General features: G+C 36.7%; 1 protein-coding gene across 1 annotated transcript in view; it reads right to left on the bottom strand.

Moving 5' to 3' along the window:
- LOC140232162 (forkhead box protein N3-like) overlaps positions 1-21,252 on the bottom strand; it is a 48,622-nt gene that overhangs the window by 8,535 nt on the left and 18,835 nt on the right. The window contains exon 4 of the mRNA XM_072312307.1: positions 710-787. Within this exon, the coding sequence (XP_072168408.1) occupies positions 710-787 (78 nt within the window). The remainder of the gene's footprint in view (positions 1-709; positions 788-21,252) is intronic.

The raw sequence follows: 21,252 nt of genomic DNA on the forward strand, positions 1-21,252 counted from the left end.
AGGCACCATACACATACAGTCATTGGTCTTCATACACACATATTGCCCCAGCACACAATTTCTGATCATCAATCAACACGGAGCTTTCAGTTCATCCCATCCATCATGTAGTTGACTTAACATTTAGGCAAACCGGGTTACAACCTACGCACACACATCACGCATGCTACCCCTCCATATTCAGTGAAATATTGTCAGTACCAGCTGCATACAAAAATACAAGACATGCACATTGTGTGCATTTCTTCTTTTTTTTTCTTTTTTCCTTTTGTGTACCTACAGCAGGACCCCTTTGCCATACTAAACAAACATGACATTAATGATCTTTGCTGCATTTCAAGTATTTTACCTCATTAGCATATCACTCGTAGGATGTCACATAGAATATAGTCTTGGCAACAACAGCCACCAAGTCAGCCACAGAACATCTCTTTATTTAATATTGCTGTCAAAATAAAGAGTGATGGCAAAGTCATCTTTTATCTTTCTCATTCAGCAAACTGGAGGATGCACATAAGCATGATAAATTGAAACAAAACGTGATATGCATTTTTCCAGCTTGATTGTGGAAAATGTTGGACCTATATTGTCAGCACTCTGTTGCAGGCAAACGCCCTATTTCAAAAGAAAAGGGGAATTGTGGGTAGGTGGCAAAGAAGTTTGTGAGTGCTGGAAGCTTTGTTGCTAGGCAACTAGAGGACAGTCTTACCAAGATCTGGTCCATTGTGATGCGTGGGGATGAGGGCTGGTTGACCGTTTAACAGCCGCTCCACCAAGGCTATGTGAGCTGCAGGATAGAGAAAAGAAGACAGAAAAAAAAAATAAAAGTAAGAATGATACTAAGAACACTATTCAGATCATCACCATTATAGATTGAATTGTTTCACTCTTGAAATCAGTATCAAAAGATGAAGTATCACTAAATTATCATTTTCATATGAAAATTGAATGTTCCTGTGAATAAAATCAATACCTAGTAAATTTGAAATGTAGAATGGAAAATGTGCTACTAACCTCTAACTGGTCAGTAAATGTTTATAAGGCTTGATTATTCTACAAGCTCTGTGATCAAAAAGCAATTAGTCAGTTTACTTACACAAAACTTTTAACCAGACACATGAAACAAAATCCTTGAAATATGATGGCTAAAGGAATTAATAACTTTCATAACTGTACAAGCTGGTGAAACATTTATTTCAATTTCTGCACAAGGATTTAGAAACAAAACAGTTCATTATGTAACCCCCCCCCCAAAAAAAAAAAAAGAGGGGGGGGGGGAGGCACAAAACAAATGAGTAACATAGTGTACATCATCCTGCACTGATTTGAATTGCATAAAACATAATGTATTAATTGCTGAATAGTGGTGTCTATCTGACAGCATAATCTCCTAACAAGAATGAAATTGATCAAAGCTCCAACCAGATAGTCACTACCATTATAGAGGATTTCAATGACATGTTCTAAATCCTTGAAGTCCAATTCTGACATATGCACAAAAAAGAGAAGGTTTGGCAACCATGGAAATGTCTAGAAAAGATACTTTTTGTATCATCACAGTCTTCGATGTCTGTGAATCATAAACTGACAAAAATACCTGCAAGCCTTTCTCTACAGTCTTTTTTTTCCTCACACACCATTCTCTTTCACCTTGGCTGTGGTACCATTTTGTGCTGGGAAACCGCTGCGGTAAATAACATGAATTACTTTCACAGATCTCCTGATAACAATCCCTGTCTTCAGACCTTTGTGGTTGTCATGGCAACAGCTAACCACTGTCATAGCAACAAACATGTGGATTCCTCTTTTGGATGGGGACGGATAACAAAATACATAAAAACCAGTGACCTTTGCTTACTTACTCAATTAGAGTTTAAAGTCGTTGAAAGAAAGGAAAAAACCCCTGAATGATTGTGCAGCCAGTACTAGTGTGACCGAACGAATCCGCCCACCTCTATGATTATGTTGAGGCTTACTGATGGATTTCAAAATGTCTGCTCTGCTAATGATAGTAAGTATCATGCATATTTTGTGTTAGAGACTACCCAACTGAAAAATCTGGATGACTTTTTTGCATGAAAACATGTCTTCTAATTTCCACTTTACTAGCAGAGAACCTGAAGACAAACTACAACCAAATACTCATTTTCTTTCAAATGGTATGAAGTAAATTTCATATAACAAAAGAACATCTACAGTTAGATTAACTTCCTTGGTAATTTTCAGGACATTATGATGAACAAGTGCATGGGTCCTAATAGCTAAATTGACTTTAAAATGGAAAAAGTTGGTACCAATGCAGCAGAACCACATCCATGTTAATGCTTAAAGTGCATGTGGTCTACATCCTTCTTTTTCTTGTTTTTTCTTCTTCTCAATATTGCATCTCGACAAGGGCGAACACAAGAATTTCAATTACCTACTGTGTGTATATGCTATATACTTACCAAGTCTACTTTTTCGCGTATTAGGACTTACCGACAATTTTGTGAATTGTTATTTTCTTGATTTTGGAGTACAAAGCTGAAAGGAGAAGTGTTTTCATGCACATCATGTTCTTGTCGGGGGCAGATTTGATAATTTCGTGTGTTTATTTTAAGTTTCCAAATACCACTGGACTCACGAAATTCAAGAAAATAAAAACCTCATGAAATATTCAGAGTATAAAGTACTCATAGCATAATAAAGTCGGTTTCTCTGAAAATTTGTTTTGTTATCGATATTATGCAGTAACTTTCATAGGGAGTATCAAAAGTCTGCCAAAAATTTTGTTTTTTGTAATTATAAAAAGTATTGTACTTATTTTTCATAAAGCAAAACAGTGTGGTTTGGGCTGGGTAAGGAAGCTATGGCAAGATTGGGGAGCAGTAACCAGATATGATCTGTGCCTTCTCCAGTTAATGAAAGGGAAAATATTCTCACTGAATTGAACATAGATATTTGATACATCTAATCAGTGAGAACAAATTCAGATTTGCCCATAGCTCCCCCCGCCTTGCTTACTAGTGACCGGATTACTCTTTCCACAGTCTATTTGAATGTGTTGACAGCCATGATCTTATTCATATTGTTAACCACAAGTCAAGACAGATGCATTCACATACAGCCTTTATCCCAGATGGTGGCTACAGGACAGTCTTATAATTACTGAGACTCCACTCTAAGGAGACATCCTTCTACTGTCTGTCACTTGAAGAAATCTCCACTACACGAGTAATTAATTTACTGCAATATCTCCAGAAGAGTGACACATTTTGAGGCTCCTCTCTAGGGATAGACCTGACGAAAGAAGCCATTTTACCTTCATGGTCACTGCAGCCAATCACTAGGTCACTGTAACGAAGATTCACATGGTAATTTCTATCACCAGACAGAATGCTATCATTGTCTTGGAGAAGTAAACCTTTCTAAATAGCCAAGAAATAGTCAGACTTTCTACACTTTACTGGAAAGCTGCCCCATACTGTACATGTATCATGAGCTTGACCAATATGGAATATCTGACACCAGTTTATCAATTACCCATCATCTTGTCATACTGTGGCAGTGTGTATGTTACTGAACTAACATCTCCCTGCTACATACCAACCATTGTGCCTGCACTGATCTAGTGGGTACAAGCATGCAATTTAAGTCTTTCTAAAACTGAACTAGAAATGTCGCTATGGCAACTGGTATGCCTCCGCCATAATGCATGATTCTCCTAATAGGTCTATAGTACATGTGGACAATGTGTGATTACATTTTCACAAAATTGGCAAAATATTAAAATGACATGTTTGTCACAAATGTATTGAATGCTTACCTTCCTTGACCTATGTTAAATTGGATGAATAGGAGAGCATGTATTTGGGGAATTAAGAACTTTAACTTGACTTTGATCCTTTCATAAGTTTATGCACTGAGTAATTTTCAAGGTATGGAGAAAAAGTGCAATTTCTGTATTGAACAGTAAATTGTTATCATTTTCATCTGGCTTTTGATTTATAAGAGAATCACTGTCAGGCAGAACATACATAAATATGTACTAAGTTTCAAGATAACTTGAGCCACTTCAGAGATATGGAGAAAGAAGTAAGTTCAGCACTTTCACTTGATCTTTGACCTTTTGACCTTTGACCTTCTTGGCAAAAAAAAAAAAAAAAATCCCAGAGAATCTCTATTGGGTTATACATGCATACATCAAGTTAAAAAAAATAATCCTGCTGGCATTGCATAAATATAAGGAAAATAGTAAAATTTTGAAGTACTGCCCTTGACCTTTGACCCCATGAACCCTAAATTCCCTAGATAACTACTGCCAGTCAGTACATGCATATATACTATGTTCCATGAAGATACCTTGAACAATTGCCAAGATACAGAGAAAAAAGTGAAATTGCAACATTTTACTTGACCTTTTGACCTTTGACCTTTTGACCTCATGACCCTAAACTTTCACCAGAGAATTTTAATTGGGTAATACACGTATACACTAAGTTTCAAGAAAATATCTTCAGGCATTGCATAGATATGGGGGAAATAGTGAAATTTTAAGCCTTTGACCTTGACCTTTTGACCTTTGACCTTGAGCATGTGCACCCAAAAGTTGATAGGCACAACTTCACCCCCTAATACACATACATGCCACGTTTCATTAGGATACCTCAAAAGGTTTTGGTAGTTACCCTGTCCACAAAATTCATTACGGACGGAAGGACGGACGGACGGACGGACGGACGGAAGGACGGACGGACGGAAGGACGGACGGACGGACGGACGGACAACCCGAAAACATAATGCCTCCGGCACCACTTCGTGGCGGAGGCATAAAAACTGGAATACTACAGTGTAAACAAGCAAATTATCTGACCCCTATTCCAAGTATACAAGTGCATGAAATGATATTTATTGTTTGAACAAATGCATCAGGATCAACTGGCCACTGGGTACCTATTATTTTGATATCACAAACTGTAACCCAACCACCCCCTTGAAATAACAGATTAAAGATATATAGGCCTACAGCATACAACATAGCCATATATAGATATTTTCCTCTCTTTCTTTCTTTTTTTGCAGCACGTAAGAAAAATCAATAATTTTGTGTGTGGGCACCAAAAACAAAAAATCAAGTAACTGTCATAATCAAAATTGATCTTATGCAGCTAGATAAGTTTTTGTTTTTGTTATAGTTTTTGCCATATGTGAATGGCTGCAAATTAAAGTTGATTTCTGCTTCATGATCCAAAAGTTTCACATTTGAATTGGGCTTTAGTGTGGCATATGACCTACAAGCCTGCAAGATGCAGTACACCACGTCTCACATCATATTAGACAGGTGGATATGGTTGATATCAGGAATATCTCTACCCTAGATCCCCTCACAGACCTGCTATATGATGGTTCCCACACTGATTAAACACCTGTTTCTATCATAGATAAGCACTTCAAGTGGCTGGTGGAAAGATTTGAATGTGAACACTAGGAAAAACAAACCATGTACATTTCAAGGGAGTAATATGTGTGGCAGCGATTCTCTGAATTCATCAACTTTCAAGTCATTTTGTCTCTCCAGTATATACTGATGACTTCAGTGACCCGCACTACGATGGTCTTCTTGGAGTGATCAAGACTAGGACTGCATTTATCCTCTAGCTGGAGAGAGAAAATCATGTTTCAAAACTTGTTTTGAATGGCATTTACAAACATGGTTTGACATGTGCTTTTCGGGATGCCGCATTTATCTTAACATCTGCGATTGCAATTTGAGAAATGCTACTGCAGAGCTGCTTTTCGCCGGTTCAACCCGGAAATTAGAGGTCAACTGAGGTGCACACTTTTATTGTAACGGATGGCGTGTATACTGCCGGTTTACCTTGGAGATATAAACGTGTTTCAAAATGGCATTGAGTTTAGCATCTTCTCGCAGAAAGGCAATAGTGGTCTCAAATGCATTTCAAATTGCCCTTTGAATGCTGTATAAAACAGCATTTCTAAACATGTTTGAAAATACAGATATTGCATCTACATGTATCTATCACCCAAAAATATCTCAAACACATATTTAGGATAATGATTTTGCCTCAAATTTTTTTTTAAGATAAATGAACCCTAAATCTTCACTGTATGGCTATACAAGAAAATGAAAAAAAAAGAATAAATTTAGTACAAACATGATGTCACGATCAAATCCATCAGATCTATAATATATCATGCCAATCCTATTGTATCCCTTGGTGTTATTACTGATCCCTACTTATACACACAAACACACACACACACACACACACACACACACACACACAAATGAATATATATGTATTTTTTTTTCTACTTAACTTCTGTCAGTAAATAGGCATAATGAAATATTTTGAAATGAGATGTTTAAAATGAGAGATTTTTCAAATGAGTGAGTAGGTTGATTGAACTATGACTTCTATTATTCTGATATCTTCACAATGACTGTAACATTGCACTCACTCAGCTGTGGGGTTGTATCTCAATATTCCTGTTATTTTTTAAAGTCACTTGTATCGTTTCAGCAATGAAAAGCTGAGTTGTACGACATGACTCTTTTACGGGGGGGGGGGGGGGGGGGGGGGGGGGGCTACCATGCCACTTTGTGATATATACAGCAGCATGAATAGCATCAATGTTACCATGGTAACACCATTGCTGTACTCAATACTATGTTGAATATGTACAAATTGAATCATTCACAAAAAGATTTCTTGAATGCCAAGAGGAAGATTTTCTTCAGGAACATGTTTCATATCAAAGGTAGCCATTATGTGAAATGATTGATACGACAATTTGTACCTCTACAACCTGTTGGCATTTATATAAGAATTCATGGTGTCTGCCTTCTGTCCTTATCATGCACAGAAAAATGATTTATGCACATCACTGCATGACACACAGATGCCCACATAAATCCTCCCATCTTAAACAGTAGTCAGAAGTCCTCTATTAAAGGGACACTTTATGACACATAAATGCCAGATATTTAACACTTGTGCGTACCTAGCGAGGATAACTCTGAGTGTGATAGACCTCAAAGCAGACCAATGCCAACATCAGAGATTGTCTGTCAAATGCCTGATGTGTTTATGGTATCTTCATAACAACTGAATATAGACACATAGCAACTCTGCCAAATCAGATTACAGATGAGTAATTACAACTGTACCATATGCCCAACAACACAAGGCTTGTGTGTAACAACTGCATGTTAGTCATTATAAAATCCAAAAGCCAATGTTTTTCCTTAGAACAGGAACCTCAAATAAAACATGAGAAACATATTTCAAGTAAAAATAAAGTAAAAATAGATCAAGTTACTATCATCTAACTGTCAGTATGTCATCCAAGCTAGTAACCTTTAGGCTAAGTCAGAGCATTTTTGTGCCATCTTTACACTGGTCAAGAAACGTAATTGCAATGCTGAATTACAATTACGATTCCAATTATCGTCCGTACACGCGACTGAGGAAGGCTTCGTGGATTCTGCGGTTTTGAATTTCAGAGTGAGGAGGGGAGGTGTGGCTTCTTTCTACATTCCTATCAATGACTCATGAGTTGTACGTAGCGCACACTTAAGAGTGCAGTGCAAGCATTTGAGGAGCGCGGTTTTTCTGCAGAAGTGGTTGAAAGGTCACTGTAGGCTCCGCCCCAAAACAGTATTTTGGAAGTTAAGCCATACACATGACTGTTCATTCCATAATTCTGGCGAATCGTGATTGGAAAACACCTCTAGACTGCCATTTGAACCACATTTGGAATTACGATTCAAATCAACATCTACAATTCAAGTTTGCATTCACACGGCAAAAATGCGTAATTTAAATCACGATTCCAGTGATGTGTCATTACAATCGAGTTTGAAATCACGCACTCTCATTATGTGTGAAAACCGTTGTGGTCACCCAAGAATGGAATTGCATTCATAAGGACTTTCTGTGCATGAAACGCTGCCGGCTGCTTTTCACTACATGGAAATGTCCAATATTCCACTATAAAATTAAATACAGGGTACTGTGTCACACATTTCCTTTTAGACAGAAATACCGCAAAAACCTTTATAAAAATTGAAGAAACTGATTGTATACACGTGTACGTATTTTCCCTCCCAACTTAAATTTATGTATGCATCAAAATGACATTCACACACAAGCATCTTTCACAACAGATGATATTCATACTAGTTTACACACTACATATATTCCAATGATGGTACATGAAAAAACAAAGTAGATCATCTCAACTGACAGGATATAAATGAATTAAGTACATACATGTTAATAGGAATAAAATAAAGAACAAAAATGATACACAACACACCAAAAAAGGGTAAAAGTTGAACATAAGCACACACACACAAATGACAAAGTCTGTATTGAGCATTAAAGGTCCTGTTTACCTTTGGGAGCAGTGATTTTAAAAAATTTCAAGATATGACATTTAATGCATATGTGTAGGTCTGTTATACCACAAAACACCCTATCATATAAAATTTTTGCGATAAAGCCTAAAAAAGGAGATATCAGTATTTTTCTCAATAAACCGTAACTGTAGACGGTTTAGTCTGGAAACATTTTTATTATAGTTATTGTTAAGATTTTGTATATCTAACAATACTTAACATCGATTTTACCAGTTCAAATTTTTACAGTGGTTGTTTCTATCCCTAACTCACATTTTTAAACTATTTTAAAGCACTAATGCTGGGGTTTTGTTTCATCTGCAAATAGTAAATTATGCCTTTAAGTAACCTCTACAACTCATCAATTTATCTTTAAGCTGTGCTCACTAATCCAACGTTCCTCCTATGATTGATCAACTCCCAGTGTCCCATTGCTTAGTTCATTAATTCTACACAAAGAGAGGGCAGGAAAGTCATAACTACACTGATTCTTGGCAAAGTCCTGTCGGAGCGGGGCTGTAGGCGAGCTGCCACAGGAAATTACAAGTCTGTTTCCTGTGGAGAGGGATGCCTGTAGTGCGGCCTACAAGCATGCATGGCTGCGCAGGACGTATTGGACAGGAAATAGAACACACCTGGGATCTTAGCTAAGGCTGTAATGAATGAATGACACAGGCAAGGAAGAGACAACACACGGTGACATGCTAACTATCTTCTTATCTCTTACTCTCTCCTCTTCAATTAATTGCCACTCTCTATCATATTCAATCTCACATGCTTAGCTTGTACTGGAATCGTTCCCCAAATTACACAGATATCATTAAATTATATAAAGTTAACTAATACTTGCAACTACATTGTACATCCAATATTTCATGTGATTATTCTTCACCTAATTGATCCAAAATGAATCACTAGTAATCAAATTGAAATAGACAGGTAGGGGTGGAAGTCAATTAGATTTATCAGTACTTACATGTACTAAGATAAGTCATATAATAGGGCTTTCTCTTCAATACATGAAATGTCTTAAATCAGAATGATTCTCCTCACGGACTGAGCACACTGAATCTTGAATGATATCATCAGTTAGTCATCTACACAAATTGTAGAATAATGTAGAAAACCACATTTCTATAGATTTACAAGATGATTCTGTGGGCATTCCAGTGGAATGGAAATTACACAAAAGCCACTTACTGCTTCAGTGGATAATTACTGTTGATTAATCTGGCCAACTATCTACCACAAAAGAATCCAAAGTAGGCAAATATGCAAATAAAAATGAATCACTGCTACTCAAATAAAAGACAAGAAAAATGAAGCAGTTTTAAGAATGCAAAATATTATTAATATTTTGTCTGCGCATGCATGTAAATTATCTATTGATATAATATATTTGCCAATGACATCAGCTAACACAAAGAAATTGGGTAATACCAGTGCCTTTATCATGTTGGTTTATCTGTCATTGAATAGGAAATACTCTGTGGAAAAAATGTTTGGTGTCATGACCTTACACTGACTTCAGAAAGTTGGATCTAGTTCTCTATGTGATTTGTTTCTTACCATGCCAATTACTTGTGTTCCACATTACCATGGGTAAAAGTTGCACTTGAGGATGTTGTATTAACAAATCAAGTATTCCTAACACAGAGCTTCTTGATTTGATGAATATCAATACCAACAACAAATGCAATGTTCAACAAATATAACTCTACATCTATTCCTACTGTCTCATACAGCTAATACTAAATGTGCATACAAAGCTACCATTCCTACAGTGTGTAACCCTAGCCCTACACACAGTGGGTCACAACCTAGATAAATGCATCGACATTTGATGACGACTGAATTCAATTTTCACCAGCTCTGGAAGAAAACCCAATTACAGTCTCCCGTCTAATGAGCTTTTCCCTCTGTCTCAAATGAATTCCGGCAATAATAAAATCTGCATGAACCCAATTGAGGTTCAATTTTCTTACCCAAAACACCCATAATCAACGCTGGCCTCCAACATACAACCGTGTACCTCCTCTAAAGGAAATTCTCTGAATGTTTTTATATTTCCATCTCTATTCACTTATTGATTTTCATTTGTTTGTTCAGATTTTACTAATTTTGATAATGAAAGTGCACAATGAAAGCACTATTTTTGTTTTGTTTTGTTTTTGGAGGAAGTCTTTGAAGCAGATGTAATATAACAAAGATTAAAGATACGTTTTGAGTGATGCATGCATGCTGTAAGACAGCACTGCTTTTTCTTCCAGAATAAAAAGAACAAGCTGGTATAAGAACATATACTACGAGTCTATCTTTTTTTTTCCGAATTGGGACTGCCCGACAAATTTCGCGAATAGTTAAATTTGAGACTGTGCCGGAGTACAGTAATGAACAAGAAATGTATGCATACATGTAACATCCATGATGTGATCAGAGTTTGTAATATCCTGTGTTGTTAAATTTGTGAATATAACTCGGCACGCGAAATTTGCGAAAATAACCTCGTAAAACATATGGCGTATACAATATTTTTATATCACTGTAATCCCAATTAGTAATAAAAGAGAGGAGGAGGAGACAGGTAGCTCATTTGCATACAAGGATTGTTTCTATGATAGTAAAGTCTCACACTGAATCAGCCATGTATAACACACACTCTGCCTTCCACTGAACCTTAATTGCTAACATACATAAATAATGTTGGTAATTTGCTCTTGATGGCAGTACCCTATTCCCTGGGGTTATGCTTTACTGCCTGGCATAAATGGAGCCTTCTGAGCAGAGCAAGTAGTGTGCGACGGTGAGGAGGATGTGTGAGTTTGGATGCAGGGAAAGGAGAGGGTAGCAGCAAGCTCCTTGGTAGCAGAGACTGAGAAGATAGACTGGATAATTATGTCAAAGACTAAACCAGTGAGTGATTCATAGAATAGGAGGGTAACAGAGTGAAGGAATGTGGCAAGAAGATGACAAGAATATGAAGAATGATTTGACAACAGGAGTTAGGGAATCCCTTACACACTGAGAAGTGATGGTTAAGCCAGAAGTTCAAAAACAATTCAACATCTCAAACGCTCCTAATACTTGACTTGTCATGAGGCATGTTTTTATGCTTCATTCATGCCATAATCTTCAAAGTTCAAACCATGTACACTACATACAGCTGTACACATTTATGCAATGATGCACAACACTCATTCACACACAGAGGTTTCTATTGTCCTAAGGAGAAATCCTAACCAACTTGAGATCTCCTTTCCCCATGCAACATATTCTAAGATGAATGGAAATGTTTTCTCTGGTTGGCATACATAAGTGAATTCTTAATATATCAGGTATGTCATCACCAAATAAAACACCAACATTGCTTGAAAAGTTGTTTGCATGATAAACCATAAACCTGTTAGTACAATAAACAGCAAGATGTTTTACTGTTCAAATTAAAATCTGTTAAAATATGAAAGACACAGCCAGGACACGTGATGTATAAATGGTGTTGGCTACTTCTAAAGTCAATTGCTACCCCTCTAAATGTAATTAGCAAAAGAGGCAGACAGTGAATCTTGCCTATGAATGTCAAGGAGCTGGAAATCAACTTTTCTTCATCTTCTTGCATCTTCAACGTAACCATCATGTAAGCTTTGTAGTGGCTGAACTAGTAAAGAAACTGCTCTTCTGATAATAACAACCATACTTGCCACAAATATCTAACCAAGAGAAAGCAGGATGCTAACTGACTCACAGGAATTCCAAAATTAGCACTCCCCTTCTGGGTGCCCCGTCAAACCAAATGCTTCACACCCACAGGCATCATGGTATCGGGTAACCGCAGCAACCGTTGCTAAGATACCCACTGAGGCAAGCTAGCACTAGCTGCGCAAAACTTTGAAGAAAAGAGGCACCATCTTTCCGCCAGTTCAGACTGCTTTTTACAAGATAGAAATGCTTCTTGATAGACATAGCCTGTGGTTCATTTTCGTCATTATGGCGCCAAAATCTGATCAAGCAATCAGTCATTTTCCTCTGAATGCATTTCTAGTGCAACATGTTCTCTACCATGCACATTTTAATCCATCATGCATATACATGTTTCAACTTCCAAGTTCATTTGAGGAATTGTTAAGCAGCCTTAAAGATGATGGGATATGAACTTCTTAGGAGATTCTTCAATTTGAAAAAAAAAAACCCACCAAAAACAGTGTAACAACTAATCAGTGAAATTTGATTGAAGTCAGAGAAGACAGTTATGATTAAGATGTCTCATTCAACATCATGTTCAATGGTCATCTTACACTACAGATCAGCTTAACCATCAAAATAAATCTCTTTCTTACAATAAATCTCAAAATTACTTTGTTCAATTAATGTCAAAATAAAAAAAAAACAACTTCTGTAAACATACTGCCTTTATACCTTTTGCAGATTCGTTGTCAAGCATATCACATCTTAAAGAAAGGGAAGTTAGAACATTCATAAGGCAAAGAAAAATCTCACTCAAAATCTTGCAAGTACATAATGAAGAAATTCCTTGACAAATGAGCTCCTAGTCTTAATATATGACAAAGGCAGCAACAGTGAGTTATCTTTGGACAAGATAGGCTGCTTGATGACATTCAAACTGGTATAACTAACTGTCTTAATATCTCTATGATACCAATAAAACTATGATTAATCACTTGCTTTAAATTCATTATTTTTTTTTTTCAAAGCTGCTTCTCTTATGTACTTTTTTTTTTTATATTCTAGCTCTACTGAGGTTCCTTCTGAACACATGTAAAATTTCACTAATCTAAGACAGAAAAACACATTCCAAACAAAAACTTTTATAGTCCAACACAATTGCATACAAACACAACACAAATTTACAAACCTAAAATACAACAAAACACGCACATATAAACAAATAGGGCCTACTCAATTCTACTCTTGCATCTAGCAATGTTATTAATCATCCAAACTAGAGACATGATGATAGAACATAACTGAAACCAATGCAGTATGACAACTGAGACTGAGCTTGGCTGTGTAGTTTTCATCAATGCAAATGTTGCTTTTTATGGGGGGGGGGGGTGGTAAGGGATATTCACCGCTGGGTACAGCTGAACAAACAGCATGGTTTAAAATGCTCCTTGCTCTTCTTGCCTTGGAAATTTCCTGGTCAGAAGCAAAGAGGACAAGAGCTGCATCTCAAGCAAAGTGCACTTCTTCCTGCATGAATTTTTCAAAATGCTATCAAATTTCAAAAGCTTCCAGTAATTCTGTCCTTTCTCTACCCCGCACTTCTCTCATCTCCTTTCCATCTACTCATTCCAAAATACACCCAATATTTTGGCTCTCAGACGGGCATCCATAAAGGGGTAATATATCATGCTCACACAGATTGCATTAAGTAGTGCATGGCACAACTCCGTGTAATGCACTCCTCTCATTCTCTAGTAGAGAGAAATGGTAATATGCACCTAACAGCACATAGAGCCCATCTTTCCATCAGATGTGCCTGAACTTTGTCACTCTATCTTCAGAGCCATGTACCAACCATCCCCTTTCCCAAAGTTAGATGAGATTGATATAAAAATGTCTAACCAACAGGGATTTATTTCTGATAGAGCTTGCAAGTGAAGCAATAACAACCTTGCCCCTCTGCCTCTTCCCTTTGTGCAGCTAGCAGCCATATTCATTGAGTGAGGGAGGCGTGGAGTCCACTGACAAAGACCCACCAAACGTCCCTATAGGGATGTCTACACTTCCTCCAACACTGACAGGAGGACTTTTGTCTGTCCTCGCATCCTTTCATTGTCATCTCATTCAGGACTCCATCAGATGATGCTGAGCTGTCTTGTAATAAAGAAAGACAATCTTATAGATCCCTATGTTAAACATGCCCTCCAGTACCACTCAAATAGTCACTCCTTTAAGATGTTTCTATCTAGCTCAATGAAGGTCTCTTATTGACTACCACTGACAGAAGATTACTACCAAATCTCATCTTTAATATGACAGTTCAAGAACAAGAACTAAGCATGTCTTTAAATGATTTAGACGTCAATCTATGAACTACTTTTAGATCCTACATAAAAGGAACGTCTCATACAGCTGTAACTAGATACCACTGGCTGAACTATCTGAAGTAATTATTGTATGATTTCAAGACAGCATTCTTCCTAAAAATCTAACGAACATAAAGGGCATGCAGAACAAAAAAATATGATTCAGTTTTCCAGGGTTTTCAATGTCTTGATTTCTGTTCCTCTCATATCATTATCAAAGCATTATTTGTTCTGACTCTAAAAAGTAGCTGACCTGTACCTGAGCCCTAAATCATTCAAAAAAACTTGAAGAGCCCTTGGTCTTTGACATCGCCATAGTAACCTATAAACCATAAATACAGGTCATAAACTCACCAGGTACCCTGGCGATCTGGAGGTCATTTCAATTTCAGCTGACCACCTCAAGACTGGCAAGCTCTACAACTTTGCCAAGACCCACAGCAAGAATGGCTTTCTTCAAATGACCTTTTGAGCTGGGTAGCAAGGCCAAGACATAAGATTTGGGAGCTGTGGAAAACACTACAATAGTACAAAATCATACAATATTTTTTGAAATAAAACATAGTTAACATGTCTTGGATCTGGAGTTCTCACCCAGAATGTACTGACCTAAAGGTCCACATTCTATCATGTGTCTATCAAGTAGATTTATAATAAGGCATGTGCTTATTTTGTCCCACTAATATAATCATCACTGGTACAGAGAATTTACAGATATTTTCTGATATTTTCTTTGACTTAAATCATACATTAAGCCTATACTTTACTTATCATTACATATCATTATTACTACACATAATTTATACTTCGGTACTTAGTTTTGATACAATTTATCCTCATCCTCATCAAGTTTCATAGTGATATGTCTTGTGCCAATTTCAAAATATCTCATCATAAATCTGGCTGTTCCCTGTTCACAAAGAAGATAACATGGCTCTGCTAAGGTAGAGGATACTGGGTGTCCAATAAATATAAACATCCTTACCTACAGGGTAACAATAAAGGTTCTTTGTGACATCAGTAGGAGAGATTTTTTACTTCATCAAGTCAAAAGTAGTCAGCAGCTGACCATCTATATCAGACCACTGACCACCATCCAGTTTTAACTAAACAAGGTCAAAAAAAAGGTAAGCAAGGCTTCCAAACTACACTTTATATCACCAGGGAATGATGTTTACAGAGCATTAGCATCAGATAAATTTAATATCAGACACTGAAAACAAGTAGAGGTCAAGATCCAATATAAAAAAACGAAGTAGACTGAACTCTACAATGACTGAACAATCTTTACTGACAATCTCATTTGAACTAAGCTGTCTTCAGTGATAAACGGCACAGAACCCTCTACATTATTCATCCGATAGCTGTCCTTCTTGGTCTCTATTTTTCAAATCTGCATTATACTTATCATTTCAAAATACATTGTATCATTCATATAACAATCATCGGCCACCTTCATCCCACTAACTGATATTATGTAGAGACATTTAGTGTGAGCACTCATGTAAGATGTCAAAACTTAATATTTCATGATTTGCTTAAAAGTGACCTAAATAACTTTGTACTATACATACCAGTCATCCTACAACCAACCAATTGTGCTTCTTCATATACAGTGTATCTCTACACCCGTTCCCTGTCCCTGATGCTATAACTGGATATCCAATTAATATCTCTTTCTGTGGTATAAAATATATTTATCCTGCTATGCCCTGTTTCCACCAGACAAGGTTTAACACTACACTGGACATGATAATGATGACAGAATAGAGAAGATTGACAGGCAATTTGGTGGAGTGGCATGGAGTAACTTTGAGTAATTTCCCCATGATGGATTCTCACCTTTTTTTCTCCCTCATTCTCTTCTCTCCCTCTGCTCTGTTCTGTCCATCTATACCACCAACTATCACACGCTCTCTCTCTCTCTCTCTCTCAGACTTACCTGCATCCAACACTTCCTTCCCAGTTCTCTGCTCTTTTCTTTGCTAACCCGTCATCTCTAATCACTCACTTTCATATGGCACAAACTCAAATTTGGAGGAGATGCGTGGAAAACACTAAGCCTATATATAGCAAAGCGTGCCCTCAGGCTTGCTTCCATGTGGCAAAAGGAGCTTCATTATTGGAATGAAGTGTTTTGGGGTAGAAAATGCTTGTGTACATTGTGATAATTGGAGTTAGTTTGTGCACACAATCTGGAGAGAGCATAATTCAGCCCTGAAGACTGGCATTATGTAAACTTCCCACTTCTTGTGTTCAATCTTTGTGCACACAAACTGAACGTTTTCCTCAATGTTTATAAAATGATTTTTTTTTTCTAACGAGCTCATTTTCCATCTTTGACTGTGCTTATGTCTTGTGTGCTTCAAACCATATCAGTTCTTCAGTTGAACAAGTGTTTGTCCGGAAAAATTGGATTTCATCAATCTCTACAGTGAAGCCGTGTGTACATAATGCATCAGATTGACAATGATAAAGAGAGATGACAAAACGACAGCTAAATACTGTATGCATCTGACTTACCTCAATCTTAGCTTACAGCGCATGACGGGAAGATCTGAGTAAATATCAAGAAACTAACATGCCTATTTGTAAGCCCTTCACATAATATATTCCAGTTGGACAAAACCAAGTCCCTAGAGATTTCCAGTTATCATTCACCTCCCAGAAGATTGAGGAAGCTAGGGAAAATTTTACTATGTGCAAAATTTAAGAACATTTGTAAGAGTTCTAATTCAGACTAGCAATGTTCACATACCTATCTCTGTACATTACAAATCAGTAAAATAAACAAAGCAAAGCAAAATGTCCGACATTTTATAGCTTCCCATGTAATTTGTTGAAATGACCCCATTAGTGACCACTTTACACCTGTTATTTGTGGAAAATAAACTTTGTTGGTCATCAAATTATATAGCAGGTTTTAATTCTTTACAGGTGTTATCAGCAACAGGAAAATAAAAGAAATATACTTTTTACCTCTGGCTATAAACTTGCTGCTGAATGAAACTCCATAATTACAAACCCTTTTATCTGCTTCAATGCACAAGCTAAGCTGTCTATTGTCGAGAAGTTGTGAATTCTTGATGACGATGCTATCTACTAACAATCTGATAATAACAATCTAATAAACTACTACAACTACAGTTTGCGTTCATAAAAATTCATCTGAGAACATGAAGAGGTTATGAAGTGCAACATAATAATGCCATAAAATAAACACTGCCCTTTGATATACTAACACAAATACATGAACCAACTTTGACAAATTTACTTAATATTGAAAATGTTTAACTTGGGAACAAGAAGAAATTTATGCTTTGAGGAAACAGAGAAGAGAAAAGAAGAAGAAGAAAAGGAAGGACAATGAGAAAGAAATGCAATGTACAAGTGTATGTCAGATACTGCGAAGAACATCAATGAATGAATTAATCCTTTCCTATTAATTCAGATCACCAGGGAAATCCAAGAACATGTAGGCCTAGTAGATCTGATAAGTCTGATTGATTAGATTCTTACTAAAGGTGCATGGAATAGAGTTTCTACATCAAACCAGAGAATGAAGAGAGAAATGGAAGCAAGATGAAAGAGGTTCCAGAGGGAAGAGGTCTCTTCCCAGACCCAGGTCACCAGCTCAAGACTTGGCAAAGGATTAGGGTAGGGAGCTAGAAATGATTAAAAAGTTGTTTGTTTGAATGTTGTCATGGCAACCAGTGCTTCAGGGAACAATACTCTTTTTTGCTTACCTCGCCTGACCACAGCATTACAACTCTGGTGTCTGTTAAACTTGGACTGATAATACATGCACCAGCAGTGGGCTACAGGTTAGAGACCTTTTCTCCATCTCAAAGCACTGGGTTCTTGTCTGATATAAAAAGCTGGGACAGCTAAGGGGAAGGCCCAGGAGAAGGCTAGAGCCATCTTGCTGATCAAACACGTAATAAAATGATATATAATGTCAGAAATGTAAGCATACAGATTACTAAACAAACCTATGTCAGCAGACTTGCTGAAATATTACAAAATTATAATCATAACACACTGATAGCAAAGGGATATTAAATAGAGGACATCTGGTATCAAAAACCCATGAATGAAATATCTTTTGTCATAATAGTCACATGGCACTGATAAGTGGGTTGAAGGGTCATTCACCTCAAATGTTATGTGGATTTGGTACATGTATAAGTATGAGTAGAACAAATCACTGAAACTTGAGGAAAACTGGTCAATGCATTCAAAAGTTACGAATATTTAAAGTTTTGTGCCAACACTGCGAGAAAAGAAACTAAAACAATTTGTGATGTTATAGCAGAACAAAGATTTAAAGAAAATGTAGAGAAACACCATGTTTTCAATTTCCTAGTATAATAAAAGAACACTTGACTTAGGCCTACCTCTTTCAGAAGGCAGGAGGACTAATCTTTAAGATAATATTTCAGTCACAAGCCAATGGAACGTGAACTTTGAAAAAAAAAATGATGAATTTTCTTTTATAGAGTGTTTAACGTTGTCCTACTGTGACATCTTTAAATGTTGTGGTCTTCTTACCAAGTGATGGCTGCATGAAAACTTTTTGAACAGATCATCTGATTTTCCTCAAACTTCACTCATGCGTTCTACTAAATTACTACAGTCAGTTGATTCAAATATATCTTTGGAATAAATCTCCCTTTAATCTGTGACTGTTTGAGTCTTCTCTACTCTCTCCCAGCAATGCAAGGACTTTTGGACTCTTTCCACGTTCACTATGGCACTTTAATTTGTAGTACTTAAAACATGAAGACAGTTATCATTTCAAAGTGCCAAAGTAAGCATCAGGAAAGGTTAGAAAATAACCATATTGAGAAAACAAACCTTGCTATATTATCCTACAAACATAAGAAGAGAGGAGAACAATTTAAACACACACACCTCAGTCAACTCATACAATGCTCTTTGTGCCTACACCAGTGAAGAACTGCTCCTTCCACATAATATCTGTAATGTCCATAAATACACAGGTCCGGCCTTGATGAAATTTTGTTAAAGGAGTCTGAATTCATAAACAGGTGGTAGCATTACTGTATATGTGTATCTTCCTGTACCACATCCTATTCCATAGACTAGTTCTGCGGTGGCTCCATTTTTTTTTCAATAAAAAAATACCTAAACCAAGAAATCAGAGAGGCATGGTTACTGCATTGATTGAGATAATGAAGTATAATGCATGTGATATTCTAACAATGTTTTCTATAGTGAATAGAAGCTTATGCTTGTGAATCACCTTATGACATGAAAACAGTGTGAAACAATATCACACGGATATAATACATCCTACATTGACACCCCCCCCCCAAAAAAAAAGGCTTGTCAAGCACATGTCCATCTTATCAGATTCACATTTGCTGAATTTCAAGTCAAGCACATAAAAACTCACGAAGTTGTGTAATCCGTAAGATTTATTATGTTTATATTTTAAAAATGCTGTTACAATGGCAACAAATTGTTTGACATTGACGAAAGATGCATCTTGCACATCTTCATAGTACAGCTGTCACGTGTGTCAAATTTCAAGTCAAATGGTGAAAAACTGAGTTGGTTCAATTCCCTATATAATTGTATGCTTTTATTAAAAGATGTTGCAACCATGGCAACACACTGGTTCACATTACTAATGAAAGGTAAGTCTTGCAAATCTACAAATTATACTGGTACGTGTGCCAAATTTCCACACAAATGCTAAAAAATTTAGGGAGTATATATATATATATATATATATGTTGCATGATTTTTGTTCAAACAATGATGTTCAGTCAATCTCCATGACAACACACTGTTTGACATTAATGAAAGATGTAAATTGCACATACATTCTATAGTGGTCGCAGGTATCAAATCTCAGGTAAAACACTGAAAATATTAGGAAGGAAGCACATTCTACAATATGACATAGTTTTATCTAAAAAAAAAATGCCATTACCATGGCAACCATTCCTTGACACTGACTAAAAAGTGTCTTCCACATCTCATATTAGTATGGACATGCATAACAAAAAAAAAGAAGGATAAGTACTGGTACTTGAAAAAAAAACTTTGCAATGGCCCGACAGAATGACCAACCGATCACCAGACCACTTGACCACACAGTGATTCCTATACATGTATGTGTATATCCCTTAATACACACTTTGTGTGGGCGGGGGTATTAAAACAGAAAGATCTGCCTTTAATCAAAGCAATATTTTATCTTATATCTGTCAAAGGATTCAATATGTTGACATATCACAGTCATTCTCTACCATACATAAATACAGTATCAATGCAGCCATCATGTTCAAAATATGAATGAGATTTACTTTACAAGGACGAACCTACAAGTTATATCTCTACCATCCAGAGAACACCAAATGTGCTTTGTCTTGGGCAAATATCCAGTCGGAAGGTCCAAGATCACATTGTCAAATATTGACTGCATGATCCAAACATAATTTTAGAGCAACCTGCTATCTCAAAATCAGCATTTTCATTCTATGCTATACCCATAAAAATCAAACTATTTACGCTTGCGCTATTAAACTTTGTGCTTCTAGATTAGATGTTCCTAACTAGTTGAAACGAGTAACCTTCCCCACACCCCCCTCCCCCACGCTTCCGGTAATTACAATGTATCACTAAAGATAAGGGCATTGAAGTTGAAGACAAATTGAAGTAAGCTGACTTACTCTACTGTGTGTGCAGAAAATTATTTTAAACTCTGTGGCAACCATGATAAAGTTATCATTTTATTGTGAAACATGGCACACTCATAAAGTGCATTAT

Source organism: Diadema setosum, chromosome 1 (genome assembly GCF_964275005.1).
Source record: "Diadema setosum chromosome 1, eeDiaSeto1, whole genome shotgun sequence".
In the NCBI taxonomy this organism is placed as follows: domain Eukaryota; kingdom Metazoa; phylum Echinodermata; class Echinoidea; order Diadematoida; family Diadematidae; genus Diadema; species Diadema setosum.